Source organism: Centroberyx gerrardi, chromosome 8 (assembly GCF_048128805.1).
Source record: "Centroberyx gerrardi isolate f3 chromosome 8, fCenGer3.hap1.cur.20231027, whole genome shotgun sequence".
In the NCBI taxonomy this organism is placed as follows: domain Eukaryota; kingdom Metazoa; phylum Chordata; class Actinopteri; order Beryciformes; family Berycidae; genus Centroberyx; species Centroberyx gerrardi.
The window spans coordinates 5188295-5211587 of NC_136004.1; the positions used below are offsets into that span (position 1 = coordinate 5188295).

General features: G+C 40.8%; 2 protein-coding genes across 2 annotated transcripts in view; both read left to right on the plus strand.

The window, feature by feature from the left end:
- Nucleotides 1–11426, plus strand: part of pnpla7b (patatin-like phospholipase domain containing 7b) — a 27411-nt gene extending 15985 nt beyond the window's left edge. Inside the window, exons 24-34 of the mRNA XM_071898452.2 lie at nt 386–504; nt 2136–2292; nt 2849–2965; nt 3723–3792; nt 5065–5181; nt 6723–6871; nt 7681–7833; nt 7929–8045; nt 8663–8747; nt 9310–9440; nt 9542–11426. Coding sequence (XP_071754553.2) covers nt 386–504; nt 2136–2292; nt 2849–2965; nt 3723–3792; nt 5065–5181; nt 6723–6871; nt 7681–7833; nt 7929–8045; nt 8663–8747; nt 9310–9440; nt 9542–9607 — 1281 coding nt within the window. The 3' untranslated portion in view covers nt 9608–11426. The remainder of the gene's footprint in view (nt 1–385; nt 505–2135; nt 2293–2848; nt 2966–3722; nt 3793–5064; nt 5182–6722; nt 6872–7680; nt 7834–7928; nt 8046–8662; nt 8748–9309; nt 9441–9541) is intronic.
- Nucleotides 10812–22466, plus strand: LOC139910988 (coiled-coil domain-containing protein 183-like). Its single transcript, XM_071898453.2, has 13 exons — nt 10812–10842; nt 12879–13000; nt 13403–13570; nt 13796–13900; nt 14561–14677; nt 15215–15373; nt 15487–15523; nt 16064–16164; nt 17123–17283; nt 18309–18465; nt 20659–20784; nt 21441–21510; nt 22339–22466. Exons 1-13 carry the CDS (start codon nt 10812–10814, stop codon nt 22464–22466), a joined length of 1482 nt encoding a protein of 493 aa, XP_071754554.1.
- Nucleotides 22467–23293: the final 827 nt, after the last annotated feature.

The following is a 23293-nucleotide window of genomic DNA, read 5'->3' on the forward strand; positions in this document are numbered from 1 at the left end:
TCTCAGGTCTCTCCTGTAAAAGAAATCTAAAAAAAATGATAAATGATGATAAGTGAAAGGGGAAAAAATGAACTACACACACACACAAACACACACACACACAGATTATGACCTTCTCTCCCCCTGGGGCTTCTCCAAGAAGAGCTTATCTACGATGACACACGGAAATCCATTCTCCAGCCGTCACAGTCAGAAGCCTTGGCGGCAGGAGGCTGTTGAACTTGCAGCGCTGCCAGCTACTCTGTCTTTGACATTTCCTGCATCGCTGCATGTCATTTTCCAGTGTGCACCAACCTGCGCCTTTCGAGGGCAGTTTTGGTCCAGTGAGCAAATGCTTCACCTCTGTGTGTGTGTGTGTGTGTGTGTGTGTGTGTGTGGTTTTCAGAGAGAGCTGTACCAGCGTGTGTTTGAGAAGCCTCCAGATCGTCATTCTGACTTCTCCCGGCTGGCGCGGGGCCTGACAGGCAACAGCATTGCCCTTGTGCTGGGTGGAGGAGGTGCCAGGTACCGCTGCTCTGTATACATGCATCACATTTACCAGCGCTGTAATAGCCTCTAGAAGCCATTATACACCCTGCAATCACAATTCAGAATCACAGAATTAGCCAAGTAGTATAAATGTACTGGAATTTGTCCTGGTGATGTTGGTGCAGGGACATATTAGATGTGTTTCTATCCAACTGTATGAGCGAAATTTGAGCAAACTTAAGAAATGTCGCAAAAAGTAAAATGTGGATGAGGTATTTGCATTAGATGATTTTGAAGCAAATAAATAGTCCTGATGTAAAAAGTAGTGGACAAATATTTTACAGACAAACATAGTTTGACAAATTCGACAGTTGGTTTTTATCGCTTATTTTCTTTGTCAACAAAATTCTTTCCGCCTCAAGGAATCATTTCTTATTCAATATGTTGAAACTTGCAGATCAAAATGCTTGGATGGAACCCAGCTGGTGACAACTCACACAGTAACATGCTATATACATGCTACATACATGGGACAGCATGACCTCACACTGTGTGAATTCAGGCAGTAGAGATGAAGATGGGAAGATGAATCTTGAATGGCAGCTGTGGGGAAATTGATTTGTTGCAGCAGTAGTAATAGGATACAGTAAAGAAAAAAAGGATATTCAAAATAATTTAGCAACCGGAAGTCATATAAACATACGCAACCAACAATTTCAGAACGAGATCATAGTAAAATAGAAATGTAAGAATGAAAAGTATGAAAAAACTATGGATTACAGCACCATATAATATGCTCCATATTACAAAAATCCCAAAATATGAAATATAGGCAGCATGATATAAGTAAAAATGTAGAAATATGTCAATATACTGTATAGTGCAGAATATAACAAATGAGAAAAACATGAAAAAAATGTAGAAAAAAACAGATGTGAAACAATTTACCACTTGGATGTCATTTCTGAGTGTAAAGACTGAGGTGAGGTGAGGTTCTGTGTTCTTTGTGTTACTGTGCGTCTGTGTTCATTTTGTTTGTCTGTGGCTGTCGGTCTGTTCATTTCTGATGTCCTCTCTGTCTGTTTGTTTATCCGTTTCTTTTCCCTTATTGCTCTGGCTTGTCCTGGAGCTCTGGCAAGGTAGGCACTCCTGTCAGCTGTACACTGAGAGAGCTGCTAGAAACATGGCTAGTTAGATCATTTACTGTGTATGCCTCTTTCTCTTGAAGAGCTACCTGTAGTTTTTGTGGGTTTGTATGCACTTGTAAGGCACTTCACTGCAAAAATATCCATGTTAACAAGTCATTTAGTCTAGTATTGAGTCATTAAGTTATTATTTTTCATAAGACAAGTGGAAAAATGGCACTTGTTCACTTGTTTCCACTGCAGATAAACCTTTTTTAAGAATTTTCTTGAGTCATTTTCTCACTGGAGTGATGCATTATTATTGCAAGATATTGACGCTTGTTTCTCGGAAATCCTTGAAAGAAGCGGAACTACATAGGAAGCAAGTGGAATTACCTCACCGCACAGACAAAAATCTTCACTTGTTTTAAGAAAAATACGATTTTAAGACTTAATATGAGACTGCAGGACTCACTGAGATGGACATTTCTGAATAAAAGCATCCACCAAATGTTATTTGATGGGACTCTTGACTGTTTCCAGGGGCTGCTCTCAGGTGGGCATCCTGCGGGCGCTGAACGAGGCGGGGATCCCCATCGACATGGTGGGCGGCACCTCCATCGGCTCCTTCATGGGAGCGCTGTACGCCGAGGAGAAGAGCAACAGAGGCATGAGGGTGCGGGCTCGCGAGTGGGCCATGGTGGGTGAACGTCGTACTGAAGGAATGAAAATCCAGCACTGTATGTACAGAAGCTTATTGCATTCATCTTGTAATAACAAGATCTTTTCTCTCATTATTATGGGAAGAAGATTTCGTAATGTCAAGATTTTTTGTCGTTATTGTGAGATCTTTACTCGTTATGAGAACTTTTCTCGTCTTTTCTCACCCGACATTGGTTTGCGATTCCCAATTCTTATTCCTGACTTCTCGACACACCTTTTTCACCATAGCTATGTAGATGTTATATATTAATAATTACGACATATGTAGTCATTATAATCTAATTAGTCTATCAAAGATCCAAAATCTCATAATAATTTCATAATAACAAGAAAGGATATTGTAGTTATGGGAAAAGATCTCTTTATTACAAGAAGACATTTTTTTCAACAATTTTTTGGTTTTTAAAGATGAATGCAATACGCTTCCGTAGTCATGACACTGTTACACCAGTTCATCGATGCAATAAATTGGTGCTGAGGTGACCTGACGGGACCAGCTGATACATATTGATGTTTTCTGTTTCTGTCCTCAGGATATGACGTCTATCTTCAAGAAGGTCCTGGACCTGACCTACCCAGTCACCTCCATGTTTTCTGGAGCTTCCTTCAACTCCAGCATTAGCTCCGTCTTTAAGGGCAAACAGATAGAGGTAGGGACTGTCCCAAACTTTACATACATTCTAGCCATTTAGCTTGCTAACTTACTATAAGTGCAACAGTAGAATGACTTTCAATTATTAGATCACCAAAAATAACAAACGACCAAAAATCAGGAGGTCAAAGGTGCCCTTAGAATATTCCTGTTGCTGGAAAACACTTCTGTGTGCAATAGAATAAGAACTAAAGTGAGACATGGAAGGGATTTTTTAGACTTGGTTTTCAATGCTGGCCAAAATCAAAACAGATTAGTATTGCTCTAAAGGCACTCAGCAATTATGCTATTATGCGTGTTGACAAAATTCACAGTATTTATTCTCCATTCATCTATGAGATATCGCCTCTCAAACTCTGTCGGAAAACTAAGTGTACCCTATTTCTAGTCTGCTGGCGCTGCTGTGCATGTTTATCCATCTGTAATTGATGTAACATTATACAGCATCATTTGAATTCAGCCGTCAGAATTGAAAGTGCATAGTAAATCATGTCACTTTTATCCCTCGTCTAAGGAGCTCTACTTTGATGAAATAATCTGTAGGAAATAGATGTATTGGTAGCACATGTCCATGGTCTAAACAAGACATAATGTCAACAAAATGTAATTTCAGTCGCATTTAAATCCATTTACAGATGGTATATTTGCTACCCAGCAACCTGAGTTGTGAGATTGTGTTTTTCAGCAATTGTAGTCAGATACTAATCTACACGTTCCTTTTTTTCTCCTTCATCACCTCTCCTCTTCTTTCCTAGGACCTGTGGATACCGTACTTCAACATAACAACAGATATCACAGCTTCCTCCATGAGAGTTCACACTGATGGTCTGTCTACCTGCGCTTTCTTTCTTCTATCTCTTAAAACCCTCCAAGCTACCCCTCAGACCTTTAAATCCCCTATGAGTTGGAGTGCAGGGCCCTCCTGGCTGTTCTCAAAATCCTGGCTAAGAGACACAAAGGTGACCGGCGGCCAGCGGTGGCAGGGAGGGCGAGTGGTTGGAGAGACCGTCCCATAGCTGAAAGGTCACAGGATCGATGCCAGCGGCAGCCGATGTGTCCATCAACATCCATGTGTCCTGTCAAAGTGTCCTTTAGAAAGACCGAACCCCTACCTGCACATTCATTGCAGGCAGTGAGCAACCAAATGAGTGTTGGCTAAATGCCTAAAATGTAAATGTAAACCTTTCCTTAGGCTTTGGAACAAACCTTTTTACAGAAAGACTTGGTAATATTTTACTTGAAGTGCATTGTGAAGCATTACAAGCAAATTATAAACCCATTAGACTCATAGATAAACTTTTCTTACAGTATAATCAAACGTCAGAAATGTACACTCAATTTAATATCATGTAATACATGATCACTATATGCATCACTATATACACTCACTGGCCACTTTATTAGGTACACCTATCTAGTAGCGGCTGGTCAGCTGTTGCTATAGCCCATTTATCATAAGGGCCAACAACTTGGCCCTTATGATAAATGGGCTGTTGTGAGATGCCCTTCTGCACACCACTGTTGTAAAGAGCTGCCCAAGTCTGCTGGAAACAACAATCAGACCACGGTCAAAGTCGCTTAGATCACACATCTCGCCCATTCTAATATTTGGTCGAACAACACACTGAACCACTTCACCATGTCTGCATGCTTTATATATTGAGTCGCTGCCACATGATTGGCTGTTTAGCGGAGCAGGCTATTGTCGTTAACGAGCAGGTGTACCTAATAAAGTGGTCGGTGCATGTAGTTGCCCCATTATGTATTCAATTCTTTTGCACATTGTGTTTACTATGCTCTGATTATAATTATCATGCACTCACAATGTGCTTAAAATGTCAAGTGTTGTCAAAGACTTTTATATAATTTGTTTTCATCCATTTCATTCTCAATGTATTTGCCTGATTTATTCTTATGTGTCTTGTTTTTAATTCATGTCTGGCTCTTTCATTGTTTATCTTGCTTGTTTTATCTTTATTGCTTGTGAAGCACTTTGCGGCACTGTATTGCTATATAATTCAGTTTTTACTCTTACTAGTTTATCTCTCCTTTTTATTTGTCAACCAGTTAAGCCGAGACTTGTCACTCCCCTTACAGGTTCGTTGTGGCGGTACGTCCGGGCCAGTATGTCACTGTCTGGTTACCTGCCACCTCTTTGTGACCCCAAAGATGGACATTTGCTCATGGACGGGGGTTATATCAACAACTTGCCTGGTGAGTACTGCAGAGAGGGCAGTAGTTGTTTTTCCTGACCCCCGCTATATATGGGAATAGGAGAAAAACACATACCCGCCTAGTTTTTAAAAGGACAAAAGGTAACTTCAGTCCTTGGTTGCTAAAATGATGTCACTTTCACAGCCTGGCTCCTCTATATTCTGGAGACATCAAATGATATACTTAACATCAATAAATCATTACCACATTCATTTTGAAACATTAGTGTAATGACCATAAACAAACAAGACTTTCACCGAGACGCTTGGCAGCCTCTACCGGCCTCTCACATTGCATTTTACATTGTGAGCCACCAGGGCGGATTTGAAGGGAAATCTGCCGGATTGCCTTACAGCACAAAACAGGAAGCGGGCGCTGTTCTTCCTGTGCAGACGCAGCTAAAGCTTTCAGTTCCCAGTGATGGCAGATGGAGGAAGGAGTGAAAGGCCGATGGAAAAATCACTTCCTTTTTCTTACCCCATTTATTGCATCAGATACAGACACCCACATATAAAGACAACAAAGAATGCCTAACAGTACCTTTCGAACATGGGCATGGAAGTAACAGACAGACATTAAAAGGGCACCAATGATCAAAATATTAGTAGTATTGTGGAAAAATCACTTCTAACATGTTCAGTAAAGCCAAAGACACTGGGGGAGGGGGAATGGGAATCAACAGAATTGGCCTGCTTTATGTGCACGCCGCCTCAGTCATTGGTATGTTTTGATTTACAAAGCCATTCTTGGCAAAATTCCTTCTTACTTATCGTCTCTTTTAAACTTGAAATGTAGAAATTACAATCTCCGCTCTCAGGACATTCTGCGATTTGCTGTTCCCAAAGTCCGAACTGAACTGGGAAAGAAAGCTTTTAGGTTTTCTGCACCTACTGCATGGAACAATCTACAGTCTGATCTTAAACTTCAAAACTTAGTAACCCTGAATGACTTTAAAGCTATGGTGAAATCTATTGAAACCAGGTTGTCTGTGTGCAAATGTTCTATCTGATCATTTTAATGTTACTCAAATCTATGTGTTTTCTATGTGTTTTTTCTGTTAATTTTTTGTTGAAACTGTGTTGCTGCTTTTCTTGGCCAGGTCTCCCTTGTAAAAGAGATCCTTGATCTCAGTGGGACAAACCTGGTTAAATAAAGGCTATATAAATAAATAAATAAAATAAATAAAACAGGGTTTATGGGAAATGTGGTCTTAATTTAGAGAAACACTAGCAGTAACAACACCACTGGTGTGAGACACCAATGAGACTACCAATCATCTCCACCATAGTCTCATTTGTTTACTGTAATTACACAAAGGTATCACAATTAATCTGACAATGATATATTGATGTTTAAAAATACTACACATAGCACCTTGGATATTTAGAGTTAAGCGAAAGAACAAATCCCCTCTGCATGTGTGCTGATGGACAAATTCAGTATTTGTTATTCAAGCTACTTATTTGTTCCTTATTTGTTTGCAGTGGGTACCTAAGACCCAGAATATTATTGAAATCCCTTTTGCCTTTTCCGCTCTCTAGCCGACGTGGCTCGCTCCATGGGGGCCAAGGTTGTGATCGCAATCGACGTCGGCAGCCAGGACGAAACCAACCTGACCAACTACGGCGACTCCCTGAACGGCTGGTGGCTGCTGTGGAAGCGCTTCAACCCACTGGCTGAGAAAATCAAGGTGACCTTTACCGCAGATGTCACATGTACTTGGCAATTACTATTGATTAGTTGAAGAGATACGATACGAAACGATAGGCTACGATACGATATGATACGATACGATAAGTTACGAAGCAATACAATACATTACGATACGATGCGATACAATACGTTACGATATGACACGATACGTTACATTGCGTTACATTGCGTTAAGTTACGTTACGCTACAATACGATGCGATACGATATGATAGAACTTTGTCAGATTTCTCTGAAATTTCTTACGCATCATAGCAGCTTTGTTTTAAAAAAAGAAACACACATACATAGGGTGAACACACACCCATCACATTAATCATATTGCACATAAAACACATAATCACACTATACACTCGTTCGTGAAACACATTCGTGAAACACAATAGTTAATGTATTCCACTGTGCAAAATCTGCGACCCATTAATCAAAACTGATGCATAAATTTAGGGTAATGTGGCAAAATGTCAAAGACAGCCAAAGTTATTGGCAGTGGTGGTGGTGAAATGTCTTTCTAACAGAACTGATGACCACCAAATTTAGTGAAACATTTGAATAATATAAATTTTTTTATTTCAAGTAATAATCCACAACATTTTCATATCGATAAATGTCTATTTTGTTACTCTCCATTACAGATTGATACCACACAATAGTTATTCAGCCTATATCCAGTTCATAAAAGCTTTTACATTTTCTGTTTTAAACACCCGGTGTCTGGTGGGTCTTTGCCGGGAAAAATCCTCTGGCGCACATAAACGATGAAATCCTACTCACGTTCCTTCCACAGGTCCTGAACATGGCGGAGATCCAGACCCGGCTGGCCTACGTCTGCTGCGTCCGGCAGCTGGAATCAGTCAAAGAAAGCGAATACTGCGAGTACATCCGGCCGCCCATCGACCGCTACGGCACGCTGGAGTTTGGCAAGTTCGACGAGATCGCTGTGAGTCGCCCCTTTGTTCCCCCTCGCCGTTCCCCGCGGCTTTCCCATCTGCCTGCTTTGAATCTCACCCTAATCCTCTTTCACCGTTGCCCCAGGAGGTGGGATACCAGCACGGGAAGACGCTGTTTGATGTGTGGCAGCGCAGCGGGGTGGTGGACAACATGCTTAAGGACAGACATCAGGAGGAGTTCCACAAGACCAAAACCGGCCATGTGAGTTCGACACGGGCCAGGAAACTTCATTCAACAGTGGCACTTTCCACTGTTTTTTCTCCAACAATTTGTCTTGTCAGTTTTGCCACAATATAACATTTGTAGGGGGCAAGAAAGTTATGTGGACCTACATTGAGTTTTACAGTTTAATCCTTGTCTAGCATTGGTGAAGTCAATTATTTTACCAACTAAATAGATTTTTGGAATAGAAAGGAACTTGTAAATCGCTGTTGTGAAAACCTTGTAACTCCAATTCCAGGACCCGAGGGCTTCTGAAACCCTTTCCAAACCCCATTGGATAAAAACAAGGCTGTTTTCCATAGTTTCCATAGTTTTCAATAGTTGACATTATGGAGATACGAGGTTATCACCTGACACAAACTGACGAGCCACACCCCAAATTTACATATTGGTATCAGTTTCCTTGTCAGAGAGTTTGAGCACACTTTATTTCAAGTCTTACTCTATTTACAAGTACTATTTGATTGATGTCTTTTTTAAACCCGCAAGCAAAGGGAATGGGAATAGGGCATTCAACTGAAATTGCAGCTGATTTAGATTCATACAGTGAAAAGATCTCTTCATTGGAATGGCCGGCATCACTGTGTGTCTTTCAGGTGGTCACCTGTCCGAATGCCTCCTTCACCGACCTGGCGGAGATCGTGTCGAGAATTGAACCAGTCAAGAACGCCACGATCGACGGTTAGTGATCAGTCAAATATGGAAAGGAAGAGTTGATTTCCAAAATGTTATATATATCCATAGAATAAAAAAAAATGGGACTTTTATACTTCTGATATCTAAATGTTTAAGTCTGGGCACAGCTATGAGTTGTGAGTATATGTATACAGTATATATATTATATATACATATACAGTATATATATAAAATGCCTTTATTTAGAAGTCATAGGGAAATTGAAAACACCATGCTTTTTGTCATTTGCAGCCTCCTCAGGGTGAAACTCTGAAACAATGAGCATCTGTGGAGTTCATCATTCAATATACATTTAATAAATACACATTATATTATATCATTTTTAAAATATTTTAAAATATACATTTTCAATTTAAAACATGGAGGATAAAGTGAAAAAAGTCTTGTCAGACAAGGACTTAAGTCACCTACTGTCCTTTGATCTATCCTTAATTGTATTTTTGTACTATCATTCATTAGTATGTTTCATGTTTTCAAATGGTGGGCATCTCAACAACATTTTTCAAATATTTGATAACAATGAGTGCTGCTCATGCTGTGCCTGCAGAGGAACTGTCTGATGAGTACCAGACAGACTATGACGAGGAGGCGGTGGAGAGCGCCCTGTCCGACTTTGACATGTCCAACCCTAACAGTGAATACACCGAGGGAGAGGAGACGGCAGACACCGCTGAAACAGTATGGATCAAAAAAACTATTGTCATTTCAAATCAATGTAATAAACAAAGTCAGAGGGAGACAGTGATAATGTCATTTTTGACGTTTCCTCTTCTTCTCAGGATGAGGAAATTCAGATCCGGGTTCGACGGCGGCCACAGATTGCGTCTGAGAGTCCTCATCCTTGACATCCATCGAATCCGTGATCCACAACGCCTGTCCAGAAACTTTCCGATGCAGTAGTTCTATTCACTTCTTGATCAAGGACACTTCAACAGGACACACTGGCTTGTTGTGGGACTCAAACCTGTGACCTCACAAGGCCGCCCTACCAGAGCCAGAATGTGGCTCATTCATCTCTATAACTCCTATATAAGTGTTTTAACTGGTTTGATCATTTCAGTAACACTCAGGGTTTCCACTGGTCACGGAATTCCTGGAATATCATGGAATCTGTTCCCGACTTCTCTGGGGAAGTCAGAGAATATAAGGGAATTTTACAAACGGGTCACTTTACAGGAATACAGCAGAATGTATTTTACAGCTTGTTTCACACATTCATTGCATTAGATGGTTTTCAGCCCAACTGGAATGGAAACCAGACTGTTCAACCCTTTAGAGAAACTACATGAACAAACCAGGAAGTAAGAGCATGTTTAGGTCATGGCAGCGCTCCGATTTATTTATGGAAAAGTCGTGGAAAAGTCATGGAATTTTACATTCAGGGGCTCAGTGGGAACCCTGAGCAATTTATTTTGAAGTTTGGCATCTTAAGCTCATCATACGCACATTATGGATGCATTGTAGTTATTAGAAATAGAACGTAATATGCAAATCCATGGGTAGAACATTTTCTGGAATAACTGTATTTATAGCTAATAACATAGCTAATGTGTCATACCAGATTCATAATGTCCTGTACTGTGTTTCATAATGTTTTATAACGCAAGTAATCTTCTGATGTGATTATAATGTAAGAATAGTATACATTTTAATGTGATTAGAATGTGTTTATGAAGCCTTAACAATGCACCTCAAGCAAAGTGTTCCCCTCATTTCTATCAGAGGATGAAGGGATTTCTCCTCTTTCAGAGCAGGGATATGTAATGTAATGTAATGTGAACTTTGACTATAATAAGCTCCTACACAAAAAAAAAAATCACCCACGTCAGTAGCATTTCATGAATGTATTTCTCACATGAAATTCTCTCATTTGTATATAGAAAAAGCCTTACAGTACATATTCTCTCATCTTTTCTACATTCTCTATTTATATCAGGTTATGGTTATTAAACCTAGCTTAAGGTCTTTTTAATTACTCGGGACAGTATTGGGAGAGGCCAGAGATTAATTATTGAACCAGTTTTCCAGTTCACTGTTATGAGTGTGGTCATGATTCAGACCCCAGCACTGGTTAACACTGGTACTATAACTATATGCCGTTCAATGCAATTTTATGCGTTTTATATAGCTGCCATTTGTTCCTCTCAATCATGGTGGCACAAGAACTCCTGTGGTATTGATTCATAGTGATTGTTCATGTTATTGATTTTACATTAAAGGTTGACCCAAGGGCACCTACAAAAAAGGGAATACGCATTGTCAGTAAATAAAATAATCCAAATATCATGTTTCAGTGTTAGGTGATGTTTGTGTTAATAGCAAATAGTCAACACTTCAAATTAATGTTAGAATATTTTCTGTTAGACTTTGCCTTTAAAAAAAAAATGAATGCCTTATTGTTGTAACTTGTTACCTTTTAGATATTGCAATGATTGTTTTAGGATATTTATAGTTTGAATACATAGTGAAGAAATTGTTGGGGTTTAGTGAAAAATGCACTATTTGATAGAAATGATTTTGCCTTTAACCTGTTGTGCTGTGAAAGCCAAAATAATGGAAACACTGTGTGGAAAAGTGGAGGAGATCAGTTATGCTGCTGTCAGTCAACTTGTGTGCACATTCTCAGTCACTGATGACGTTGATAATTGAGATGAAACTGTCATTCTGCTGCCATTCTTAAATAAAAACATTTGTTATTACAGTCGAGCTGGGTGTCTGAAGTTGAGCCAGATCTCAGGACAGAAGAACTGTTTTAAGCCATGTGACATAACAAGGTCAAGGGTGTTGATCAGTGTGCTTGTACTGTAACGTTTGCAGAATCATACCATTAATAAGAACAAACCAATTTCTCATTTTTAAACTAGATTCTTAGAGTGTGATCACTACTTAAAAGTAGTAGCAATTTTAAGTGGATAATTAAAACATAAAAAAAGAAAGAGTGATTGTAGGTATTAGGAATAAACCCCAGCCAATCCAGGTATGAGAAATTGAGGTAAATTACAAATTTAATAATGAACATTAATTTCAAAGCATTTTTTATAACTGATAATGTAGTCTATTTTGAACTGTGTCCTCTTGTCTTTTTTATTGCATGGGAAAGATCATAACAGTGTGCATTTTTATAATAACTCAGAAATGTACTACTATTTATTACTATTTACTTTTTAATTCATGCTTGAGTACATTTTTACACCACTAAGTTGAATTCTTATGTAAAATTTTAACAACGTAACTTTAGTAGGATATTATGGTTCCCTTTCCATTCCTGGCTATCGTTTTTCTGAAGTAACACAACTTGTGCTTTTATTTTGAAGGCAAAATCACCGAATTTCCGGTCTTAAACTAATTGAACGATTTAAAAGTACACAAAAATATGAAATACACGATAGATAGTGCAGTATGTCAGTGTTGAAGGTCCCTATGTTTTCCACTGGTTGTAACGTTTCATAGACCTGCCTGCAGTTTTCTATCAGGCTACTGACCCCCCTTGGTGAGGGTGAGGAGGACAGGACATAAATAAAGACAGATAGATATTAATAAATATGGATTTTCTCTCCGACGCAGACACCAAGGATGCCGCGACTCCGACTTTACAAGAGCATCGCCATCGGATCCAAACATTAGGTATTTAACGCTAACGCTAGCTAAAGAGATGGCGTTAGCATAACTTACTGGGCAACCAGGAAGATTCTTTTGAAAGACAATAAATGTGCCGATACAGTAATTTTCCCTAGGAATATTGTAGGAATAGAAACCGTAAGGAAATAAAAAATACCATAAAGTACGCTATAGGAAATTATAGTACCATAGAAGGTAAAGTTAATAGTGAGTTTATAGTGACCTTATGGTACTTGATACCGTAAGGTCACTATAAACTCACTATTGAGCACCACACGTGTTATATATGTCAATAGAAATATTATAGCACTACTATAGCAATACCATTTGAGATAAAACTACCATAAAGTACAATAAGGTCACTAAGTCCAACTAAGAATACTGTAGGAATATTCCAGTGATTTTTTGGTAGGGTGTAGTTGTATGAAAGCAACTAAAGTTGTATATGCCCAAGAGCCTCTTCCCTACCCTACAAGCCACCACTATCTTTATTTCCAGAGAAACAGATTCGGGCGGAGGAGAGTGCAGCAAAACAGATTTTGGACAGCGATGACAAACCTCCTCGATGTCGGAAGCCGCTGTTCCAGTCCTTGCCCAAGCCGGGTGGACTAACCGTGGAGGTAACAGACTGTCTGTCGTCCCCGTCTGTCAACACTGGTCAGAGAAAACACCCTTAAACTGATCCTGACCTCTGACCCCGAAAAGAGAATTTCACTACAGGGCAGGAAACTACCTTTTTTCGACTCTGCAATGGCTAGTAAATCCCCAAATCAGTCACTGTTACTGTTTTATTAGCCATCTATGGTCAACTTTTAAAGAAGATAAGGACTTACTTAAGGTCTCTGGGCCTCTGCCATCCCTGTTAAAGTCCCAGTCTGGTCGATGTGCAGGTTGATCCCTAAATCCTGATGCCGCTGTATTATTGAATATGTGCCAATCTGTCCGCCCCTCTGATTTGACTCACAGTCTGTGTTTGTTTTTCCGCTACCCGTTTTGTTTGCCTTTCTTGTTTGTGCATTCAGAACAAACTGGAACAAGACCAGCGGCAGATGCGCATCCTGATCAATGAGCACAACAGACTAAAGTTTGCAGTGAGGGACAGAGAATCTCAGTTGTTGGAGGTGGAGGAGGCGTTGAAAGACCTAGAGCTTCAAACTCAAGATGACAGCAGCGAACACACCTACAGCCAGGTCAGCATGTACCTAAACTACTCAGCACCACTCATGTCTATGACAGCATGAGCACTGGACCGGTTTCCATTTTCAGCACCGTGGACAGAGACACTCATCTGTAGTAAACACCACCTAGCACTGCATGATTTTATTCACATTTCAGGTTGTATCACGTGTATCCCAACACCACTCTAACATATTATTTGTCACGGACTGTGACAAACTTGGTTTTTCCAATGTCAGCTGGGGCGACAGCTGGAGAACAGCCTGGAGAAGATGAGGATCAAGATCACGGAGGCCGAGAAAATCCACAACACCTATCTGCACATTCATGAACACCTGCAGCAGGTAAGCCACACCGTCAAAAACGTTATACGGTATTAGCGGGCGGTGGGATCCCCTTATTGAGCCCCTCCTTCAATAAGGCGATTTATCAAGGCACATAACCCACGTACTACTCCAGTGGAAGACTGTGGTTTTATCTGTGTGAGTGTGAAGCATGGTGTTGCTGATGAAGAGCATATATACTCAGCAAACATTCAAACCTGGATAAAGGAAGATAGATAAGAGAAAATTTGCTTAGCGCTACTTCGTCAGCTGCTAGTGCCTTGGCGAATGAAAATATGACATTGAAAAATAACATAAAATCTACTACAACTCAACAACTAACTTTGCTGCTAACCTACACTTAGTAAGGCACAAAGGATTCCACAAGCAATTTGAATTGTAGAGAAATGAGAAATGGAAAAAGCAATTTTCCAGTGCAATTTACGGTCCATCAACTGGCCTATAAAGGTTACTACCACAGACATTTCAGACATGGCAGTTCAACAAGGACCTAATGAAAATACTACAGTCTCTTAGACACTTCAGTACATGGAGATGCTCGCCCTTTTGGCTAAGGCTAACGTAAAAAGCAATATGAAGGCAAGCAGTGATGTAACCTGCCAATAGAGAACTATTGTCCTATTCAGCTGTTGTCTTGAACTGTGTATTTGGTGTGGTCAGGAGACGCAGCAGATGCCCATGGTCCTGGAGCAGAGTGCAGTGACTGTTGGCCAGACAGAGGTGGACAAAGTGTCCAAAATGTCCCAGTCAGCAGTAGCTGCTGCAGACAGCACAATGGTAAGACTTCTGTAAACTTTGTGCAATATTCACCACCACAAACATGGCTAAACTTGACAAGAGGGCAGCAAGGTGATCTGGTGTTATAGCAGTGGTTCTCAAACTAGAGTTCGGGGGCCCCCGGGGTCCCCAGCAAAATGAGGAGTAGCTTATTTTCACTGAATTTATTTCACTAGAAATTATCCTAATTAGAGAATGTATAAGAATGACTATTCAAACAGTAGGTTTCACTCTCACCACTGTTATCTCCCAACATACAGAATCAGCTAAATCAACAACTAAAATCTTCCCACACGGGTCCCTGGGACTAAATCTTCTTAAGAACAAACCTGTCTTTCGTACTTCCTCAAAATTTGACATTTTGTAGATACAAGGCTTTCACCCCACAGCGACGATACGTGAAGAAAATTCCTGTGTAACGTGGCAGTTGAAGTGCTCTAAAATTCCTAAAATAAAAAATTCCCAAAAGATGCCAGAGATCTTGTGTAGATTAAATTGCGATTGTGTGTATTAGTCTGTTTCTTTCCCGTCCATCAGGGCAAGCTGGTTCAAATGGAACATGAGACGATGGAGCAGAAAAGGAGGATGGAGAGCGAGCTGAGTGAATTGAGGGCAGTGAAAGAGGAGATGGACGGGCGAATAGAGAAGGATGGGGATCATCGCAGCAGCAGGAGCCAGGACAGGCTGAAAGAGCCGGTATCAAAGCAAAGGGAAATATCACCTTCAAGTGGGATGAGTCAGTGTCCTTAAGCGGGTGATCTTGGGGGATTTGTTTTATCCGTTTTATCTGTCTTTCCTTTCACACACAGAAAAAAGAGGCCGAGGCCAACACAGCTCCTGTCAGAGGTATTGCATAAGAGAGCAGAAGGCATATTGCACTCAACTGTTGATGTCAATCATAGAAGTCCTGCTGTGCTGTTTCAGGTTATGCAACCGACAAATCCCCAAACGCTGCCATTTTGGCTTACTGTTCTGAGCCAAACGCCTGTCATAGTGATGAGACAAGATAAACTTTACTGATCCCTCTAGAGGAAACTGGGATAGCCACCATGTACACATCAAATATGGAACAAGAACAAATCAACAGGGGTGGAAAGAGTACCAAAATAGCCTAGTCAAGTGGAAGTACTGTTATTTTGCCAGTTTTTATGTAAAAATACACAGTCTCAGAGTAAGGTAGCTGAGTTTTGTATAAAACAGAGTGCTATTGCATGTGATATTTCCCTTCCAGTTTCAAAAGGACAAGGTGGCACAGAGTTCAAACATTTCTTTTAATTAAAAAGTGCATAAAGAAAGTAAAGCATGAATCTACACAGCAATTTAGGGATGTATTTTAAATGTATGGGATTATAATATTTATGTAAAAACACACTTGTGCCTCCACAGCCCAGCAGTCTTGCGTCGACCCCAGTACTTCCCAGTCTAACATCAGACTGATGGAGGACATCAAAGCTCTGAGAGACGCCCTGGGCTGCACTGATCTGCAGGTAGTCAATTCAAGTCAAGTCGCATTTATTATTCATAAAGCACTTTTAACAGACAGGTTCATCCAAAGTGCTTTACCAAGAACAAAGGACACAAATACAGAAACGCCCAACAAGGGGTAAAACCATGAACACATGCATTACAAACTCCAACACAAGGTGCCAGAACTTGTGTGGGTGAATCCTGGCACAAGAACTGTGGCTTACTGATCTCTTTTTTAATATAGTAAACCACTGTGGGAAACAGAATTGGTTATTTCCCCTGAGGTGCGTGGTTCATTTGGCCAATCGATGTTACTGTGTTTCACAGTGCATGGGTCTTTTGTTGTTTTGATGAAGTTACACATATTAGCAAACCTCAATGGGCCTATACAGTGAAATGTTGAGATACCCAAAACATATTTACTAGCCTTGGGAAGCTATATTGCTAAAGAATGACTTCATAATGACAACAGTATACTTGTATGGATTCAGTACTAAGATTAGTCTCTTTCAAGACACAACTAAAAATTCATTTTTAGAAATTAGCACTTTACTGGTATGTTGTTTGGCTACCATTATGCTACAGTAGTATTATTAATTTCTTTGCTGGGACCCCAACATGGTTTCTCAATTTGGTGAGTTCCCTTTAACAAGCCTCTGGGCATTAATGCAGTATTAATGGCGCCCAAGTCTTCTCTTTAATGTAGCAGACTGTTGATATTTTATTTTACAGCACTTTGCAAATTTGTTAAGAAACATGCTATGCAGTTATTATTGTAATCAATCCTCCATTTGTATTTACACACCCTGCACATAAGCCCTTGCGCTGGACTGTATAGCAGTGTTAATCGGGTAACTGCAAACACCTCGTACCTCAAAATTCTCATTCTTATTATTATTATTATTCATTATGTCACCAGAGTGCCTTAATAACTGTTGGAATCTGGCTGTCTAATGTGATTTCTACCCCTCTAACTAGGAGCTAGTGAAGAAGCTGGTGTCACAGCGAGCCACCGAAGACCAGCTCCACATCCAGATGAGCCAGTATGAAGACCTGGTGAAGCAGATGACCGACACCCTGGCTGATCTGGAGCTCCAGTACGCCCGCCTCAAGTTCACTGTGGGACCTGGATCTACGAGGTACTGTCGCTGGAGCGACTACACTACACTCATCTACACTGCAAAAAAAAATGTTCATCTTACATGTCGTTCAGTTTCATATTCAGTCTTAAAATCTACCTGTAGAATTATTTTTAAGACAACAAATGAGACCATCGCTGAGAAGATTTACAGGCCGTATCGGCTTCTACACTGCATTTTACCATTCTTTGTAATTCTTGTAACAAGTTGATTTGCATTGGAAATGTGGAATGAGCTCGCCCCACTGACTGACTTCTCTCTTGCGATAAGAAAAGATTTTAAGACTCAGCAGTACTAGATTAAATGGCTTGTTATGATGGATAAACATCTTGCAATACCAGCTAGTCTGACTTTGCATTATGGATACTTGGATTTCCACATGATTTGAGCCATCAATCTGGATCGCCGTGTCTGTCTTTTAAGATTTAACACATGAAAACACATGCTAGATAGTAGTTAGACGCCCATCGGTGTTTGGAGGGTTTGATAACGAGGGCGATGATTATTTGAAAGCGTCTCAGTGGCGGCAGCCTTGATAGGCTACTTGTGGCCGGATTGAGCAAAAGCGTTATCAGTCTGACACAGCAAGGCAAACCGCTAAAAATCATCCTTGTTTGGTGCGACTTGGGTCCTGATTGATGTCTCGGCTGATTCCTCCTGAGATGTTTTCTTTATCCCTTCTCCCTTCACCCCGAGCCATTCTCAAAATGTACTATCACGCAATGACATATTCCATATCTCATCCTCTCCTCGCCGCTACGTCTTAATCTTCTTAGACATCTGGGACAGGGGGCTATTTTTTTCCGCAATCTTAAAGTTCATGCTGGAGAGGAATAAAGCATGACAATATGGCTCAGGAGGTATTATGGGGCAGCTTCAAATGGGGCCATTAAAAGCGTCATTGTACACTGCTCAGCGAGACGCTTTACTGCCATTTACAGAGGTTGCTTTCATTGCCTTTATTATAGGAGGAGAGGAGGGGTGGGGGGGCTGTCTTAAAAAGTCCTCTGTCTGCTTGTGTAAAGGTTTGACAAGCTGGAGGAACAAATGGAGGCAGAGCTGCAGCAGGAAGACAATCGTGTCCGACGAGTACAAGTCGAGCTGAAGAAGGCTGAGGACACATTGGACAGCGTTGAGCAGGGAGTCGCCAACCTCTGCTACATAACCTGTGTGCCTGTGGAGGTCTGGACCACCTAGAGTCTTCACATAACCTTACCTGTCATTTTATTATGTTTTAGGATGCTTGTTTATTGTTTTATTGACTTTTTGAACCAACTGTACAATGTACAGCAAAAGTTTCAAAAGGAATCTCATTGTTTTTAATGAGTAGGTAGTCACGAGTAGCTAGTTAATAACTAGTCGCAGTAGCAGTAGTAGTAATAGCTATAGTTGTAGTAGTAGCAGTAGTAGTAGTAGTAGTAGTAGCAGTAGTAGTAGTAGTAGTAGTAGTAGTAGTAGTAGCAGTAGTAGTAGTAGCAGTAGTAGTAGTAGTAGCAGCAGTAGTAGTAGTAGCAGTAGTAGTAGTAGTAGCAGTAGCAGTAGTAGCAGTAGCAGTAGTAGTAGTAGCAGCAGTAGTAGTAGTAGTAGCAGTAGCAGTAATAGCAGTAGCAGTAGCAGTAGTAGTAGTAGCAGTAGTAGTAGTAGTAGTAGTAGTAGTAGCAGTAGCAGTAGTAGCAGTAGCAGTAGTAGTAGTAGTAGTAGTAGCAGTAGTAGTAGTAGCAGTAGCAGTAGCAGTAGCAGTAGTAGCAGTAGCAGTAATAGCAGTAGTAGTAGCAGTAGTAGTAGTAGCAGTAGTAGCAGTAGCAGTAGCAGCAGTAGTAGTAGCAGTAGCAGTAGTAGTAGTAGCAGTAGCAGTAGCAGTAGCAGTAGTAGCAGTAGCAGTAGTAGTAGTAGCAGTAGTAGCAGTAGCAGTAGCAGTAGCAGTAGTAGTAGTAGCAGTAGCAGTAGCAGTAGTAGCAGTAGTAGTAGTAGCAGTAGTAGCAGTAGCAGTAGCAGTAGCAGTAGTAGTAGTAGCAGTAGCAGTAGCAGTAGCAGTAGTAGCAGTAGTAGTAGTAGCAGTAGTAGCAGTAGCAGTAGCAGTAGTAGTAGTAGCAGCAGTGGCGGCGCGTGGCCGGGGCAGACAGGGCAATTGCCCAGGGCGCCACGCCACTAGAGGCGCCAAATTTGCCCACACTTGTCTTAATTTGGTTGTAACTAGGGTGACACTGGGTGACACAGCATGAATACATTTATCGCGAACTACAAAGAAAGAAAAAACAGAAATAAACCTACTATGCTTTTGGAACATATACTCCTTGTTTTACTGAGACTGAGTTACAGCAACAGGTTGAGTTCTACTCCCAGTCTATCTCCCAACCTGCTCCCGACGAGTAGCTTTGAGTAGCTTTAAGTCTCTTTCAGTAAAGTAATATTGATTGATTTAAGTGACATGAAACACAACTGGGGAGGATTTACTAGCCTAAATTGTTTTGAATGAGCGTAATGTATTAACCAATCAAGAGTGATGTGTGTGTGCGTTGGGTGAAGGTAAGATGCCTTTGCAGTTTATTTTCATGACTTTTTGCTGGGCTGTGCTTTTTACATATTTACTGTGTTGTTTTTCTTGGTTGTAGGTTGCGTATTTAGCAATTGGCAATGTGTGATGATGGTTAACGGGACATGCACGTTGCGCATTTGGCACTGCGTAATGGTAAGAGGGGGACAGTTTTTGGCATTTGGCATTGCGTAATGATGAAAGCATATGGCAAGTTGGCAACAAAATACATGTCAGGAATGAAGTAAAGTGCAAATTTTCATAGTAGATGACCCTATTTTTCTAGTTTTGCATGGTAACGTTGTGTGTGTGTGTGTGTGTGTTTGAGAGAGAGAGAGAGAGAACTGATTGATGCTGTGGGTCATTGTGTGGCAATAACAATGGGCATCAAATAACATTGAGCTGTCAACCCTACGTGAAATAGTTGATAAAACGTGAAAACATGTGGATGGGCGGCATTTATAGTTTTGCCCAGGGCGCCTGATTGGCACGAGCCGGTACTGAGTAGTAATAGTAGTAGTAGTAGTAGTAGTAGTAGTGGTAGTAGTAGTAGTAGTAGTAGTAGTAGCAGTAGTAGTAGTAGTAGTAGTAGTAGCAGTAGTAGTAGTAGTAGTAGTAGTAGTAGTAGTAGTAGTAGCAGTAGCAGTAGTAGTAGTAGTAGTAGCAGTAGCAGTAGTAGTAGTAGTAGTAGTAGTAGTAGCAGTAGCAGTAGTAGTAGTAGTAGCAGTAGCAGCAGCAGCAGTAGTAGTAGCAGTAGTAGTAGTAGTAGTGGTAGTAGTAGTAGTGGTACTAGCAGTAGAATTAGTAGCAGAAGTAGCATTAAATCTTTGGTTCCTCTTCAGGAGCTGCCCAGTGAGGACAGTATGGATGCCATGCACAAACTGAGGGACATCAATGCCCGGCTCCCCATGTTGCTGAGCAGAAAGTCAGGGCAGAAGTGCGAGGACAGCAGCCTACACCAAGAGAAGGTAATAGCCAATATTTTGTGCCGATATTCCATGTCTTTAAATTTCGCCCAAAAATTCCAAAAAGTTGGGTTTTGAAGGCCGATACTGATATTGATATTTTTGTAATGGAGCTGCTAATAGCAGGTGTTTTGTGCAGACATTTAGTATCTTAAAATTTTACATGCCAAAAAATAACAAGTATTCAGTGTTTCCCCCGGGAATTTTATTCATGTCAGGGTGGAAAAGCCTCTGAAACAGCATTTAGACCGTGGGACATTGAAACTCCTTTGAAACCAGTAAGAATAAGAATAAATCCATGCATACTTGCATTCTGATCAAAATGTCACATTTGCATCAGTTCCCTTTGACAACCAGTGTGGTATTCATCAATTCTACAATAAATATCATATCCATCTTATCAGGTGAACGACACTAACTGGCCGATATCCGATTTTTAATGAAATGCCAATATCTGCCCCATGTATTGGCAAACTCATACAGTTCAACGCTCCAAACCCCAGTCTCAATTGATGCCCTCTGTGTCTCACTTACAGTTCCAGCTTACAGTCTCACTCCTATAGAAAAGGTTGTTGTTACAGTTGTTCCATAGGGAGTCTGGTGTGTGTGGTTACTGTGTTCTCCCCTCCCATCGTTTTCCACTGCCTTTTCTTCCTCAGGTTTGGAGCTTCCTAGAGCAGAGCAACATGATGGAACAGAAGAACTACAAGAGGGCTAGCAGCCCTGTAGGTGAGGAACAACTAAAGAATGTTCTCAATTTCATGGTACAATTTAACAAAGGACCAGTTGATGTAAAGTTACCCAAATTATTATAACATTGTGGAAACGGACTTACGGCCTTACGGGAAACCCCCCCCCCCCCCGGGAGAGAGTCAACAGAATCGAGTCAAACAGATTTAGAATTCCAATCTACTTCCAGGTGTAAATGATGTCACCTACACCCAGGTTTTAATGAATGCTCTGATTGGTCGACAGTATGCATAGTTAATCAGGTGTCCCATAGTCTGACAGGCAATAGCTAGCCAGCTACTTGCCAAACTAGCCAAAAACTCTGTGCCTCCATTGTTGCTGGGAGGCAAAGTTCCAACACTGGATATTTGTTCCCCAAAGATAGAAATAGATGGCACAATCATAAGGAAGGTTTGGCTGTCACTCAGTCTTACAAGCTTTGTACCATCTAACCATCAAAAACTGAAAAAAAAAAAAAAAAAAAATCAACAGAAAAAGAATCAACATCAAAATTTGAGTTTGACTGAGTGAGTTTGACTGAGTTTAAGTCATTGCACTGGATCTTTAAATAAAAATGCCTTTTTAATTCTAGTAAATAGCGCCTTGGCCCTCTTGTTAAAAGGGGTTAGAGGTTTTGCAGGAATATGAATTTAAGTGGGTTTTTTTAAATCTGACATTTTACGACAAAAAGCAACAGTAAATAACAGGACGTTTTGAAAGTCCAGTTATTTAAAGTCCCGTTGAAGTCTCAAGGCCCGCTTACGTCTGTAGTTTGCGCAGATGGCTTGTCTGAAAATCTGCCTTTCCTCATTTATCTTCCTCTCCCAGACACCTTCCAGCCTTGTAGTGACGAGGAGGACTGCTCTCCGTCGCGTGAGGAGATCAAACACCACAGCATCAAGCTGATTGAAGCCCAGCAGAACAAGAAGTCCCAGAAGAGAGGCAGGAAGCGCTAGAGATGCAGCCCAGACAGCGGGTATAAGGCTAGGAAATAAACTGGCTGATAGCAGGATTTTACCCTTTTTGTTGACTACTCATGTGATTGTCACTGATCGCTTGGCTTTATGCCATATGGGACATTAGTGTGATTGGTTTGAAGGCCCAATCTACTGTCATCCAAACGTTAATGAATAAGCAGCCCTGCCACCAAAATCCAAAATGTTATTACTTTTCTATTCTCCAATTGACTGCAAGGACTAAATGTGAAAGCTGAAGATAACTACCTAAATTACCTAAAAGTGTCTACATGGATCTATTGTGCAAATTCCACTCCCTGTACATATACTTCTCAAATTTAGCTGTCAAAATCAATGCACAGGAAGATTTTCAGCAAGAAGGCATCCTTAGAGGTGAAGTTGCCTTGAATGCAAGACTGCAGCGTTCGTGTTGAACCATTGGGTGGGAGCATTGTGCAATCCATTTTAAGAAAAGAGGTGCACATGTTGAGGCCTAATGGTTGAGAAGCGAGTTTGTCAAACTGGAGGGTTGCTGGTTTGAGTCCCATTTTTCAGCCAGGGAGTGCTGACAATGAGCATACTGTACTTGCTTAGCAAATCTTCCTTGGGTAAATGTGGATTAGGAAATAGACCTTGGAGTATAAGAGGCTGACAAGGAGATGGAAGGTTGGTTGGAGTGTTAATCATGGAGCTGAATGAAACAGCGGGGTGGGCTGTTCATTTTGCCTAATGGCTTGGTTTGACATGACTTCATTTATGAGGCCTTAAATGCCAACCACTCCCCCACAGGAATATTGCACGCTGAACCATTGATTACTACATTGCTA

Excerpts from the sequence above, each read along its gene's own strand:
- LOC139910988 (XM_071898453.2), top strand. The coding sequence starts at position 10,812 with ATGATTCAGACCCCAGCACTGGTTAACACTG. Across the intron at positions 15,374-15,486 it reads AGGACAGGCTGAAAGAGCCG|AAAAAAGAGGCCGAGGCCAA; the intron begins GTATCAAAGCAA and ends TTTCACACACAG. Across the intron at positions 16,165-17,122 it reads TGGGCTGCACTGATCTGCAG|GAGCTAGTGAAGAAGCTGGT; the intron begins GTAGTCAATTCA and ends CCCTCTAACTAG.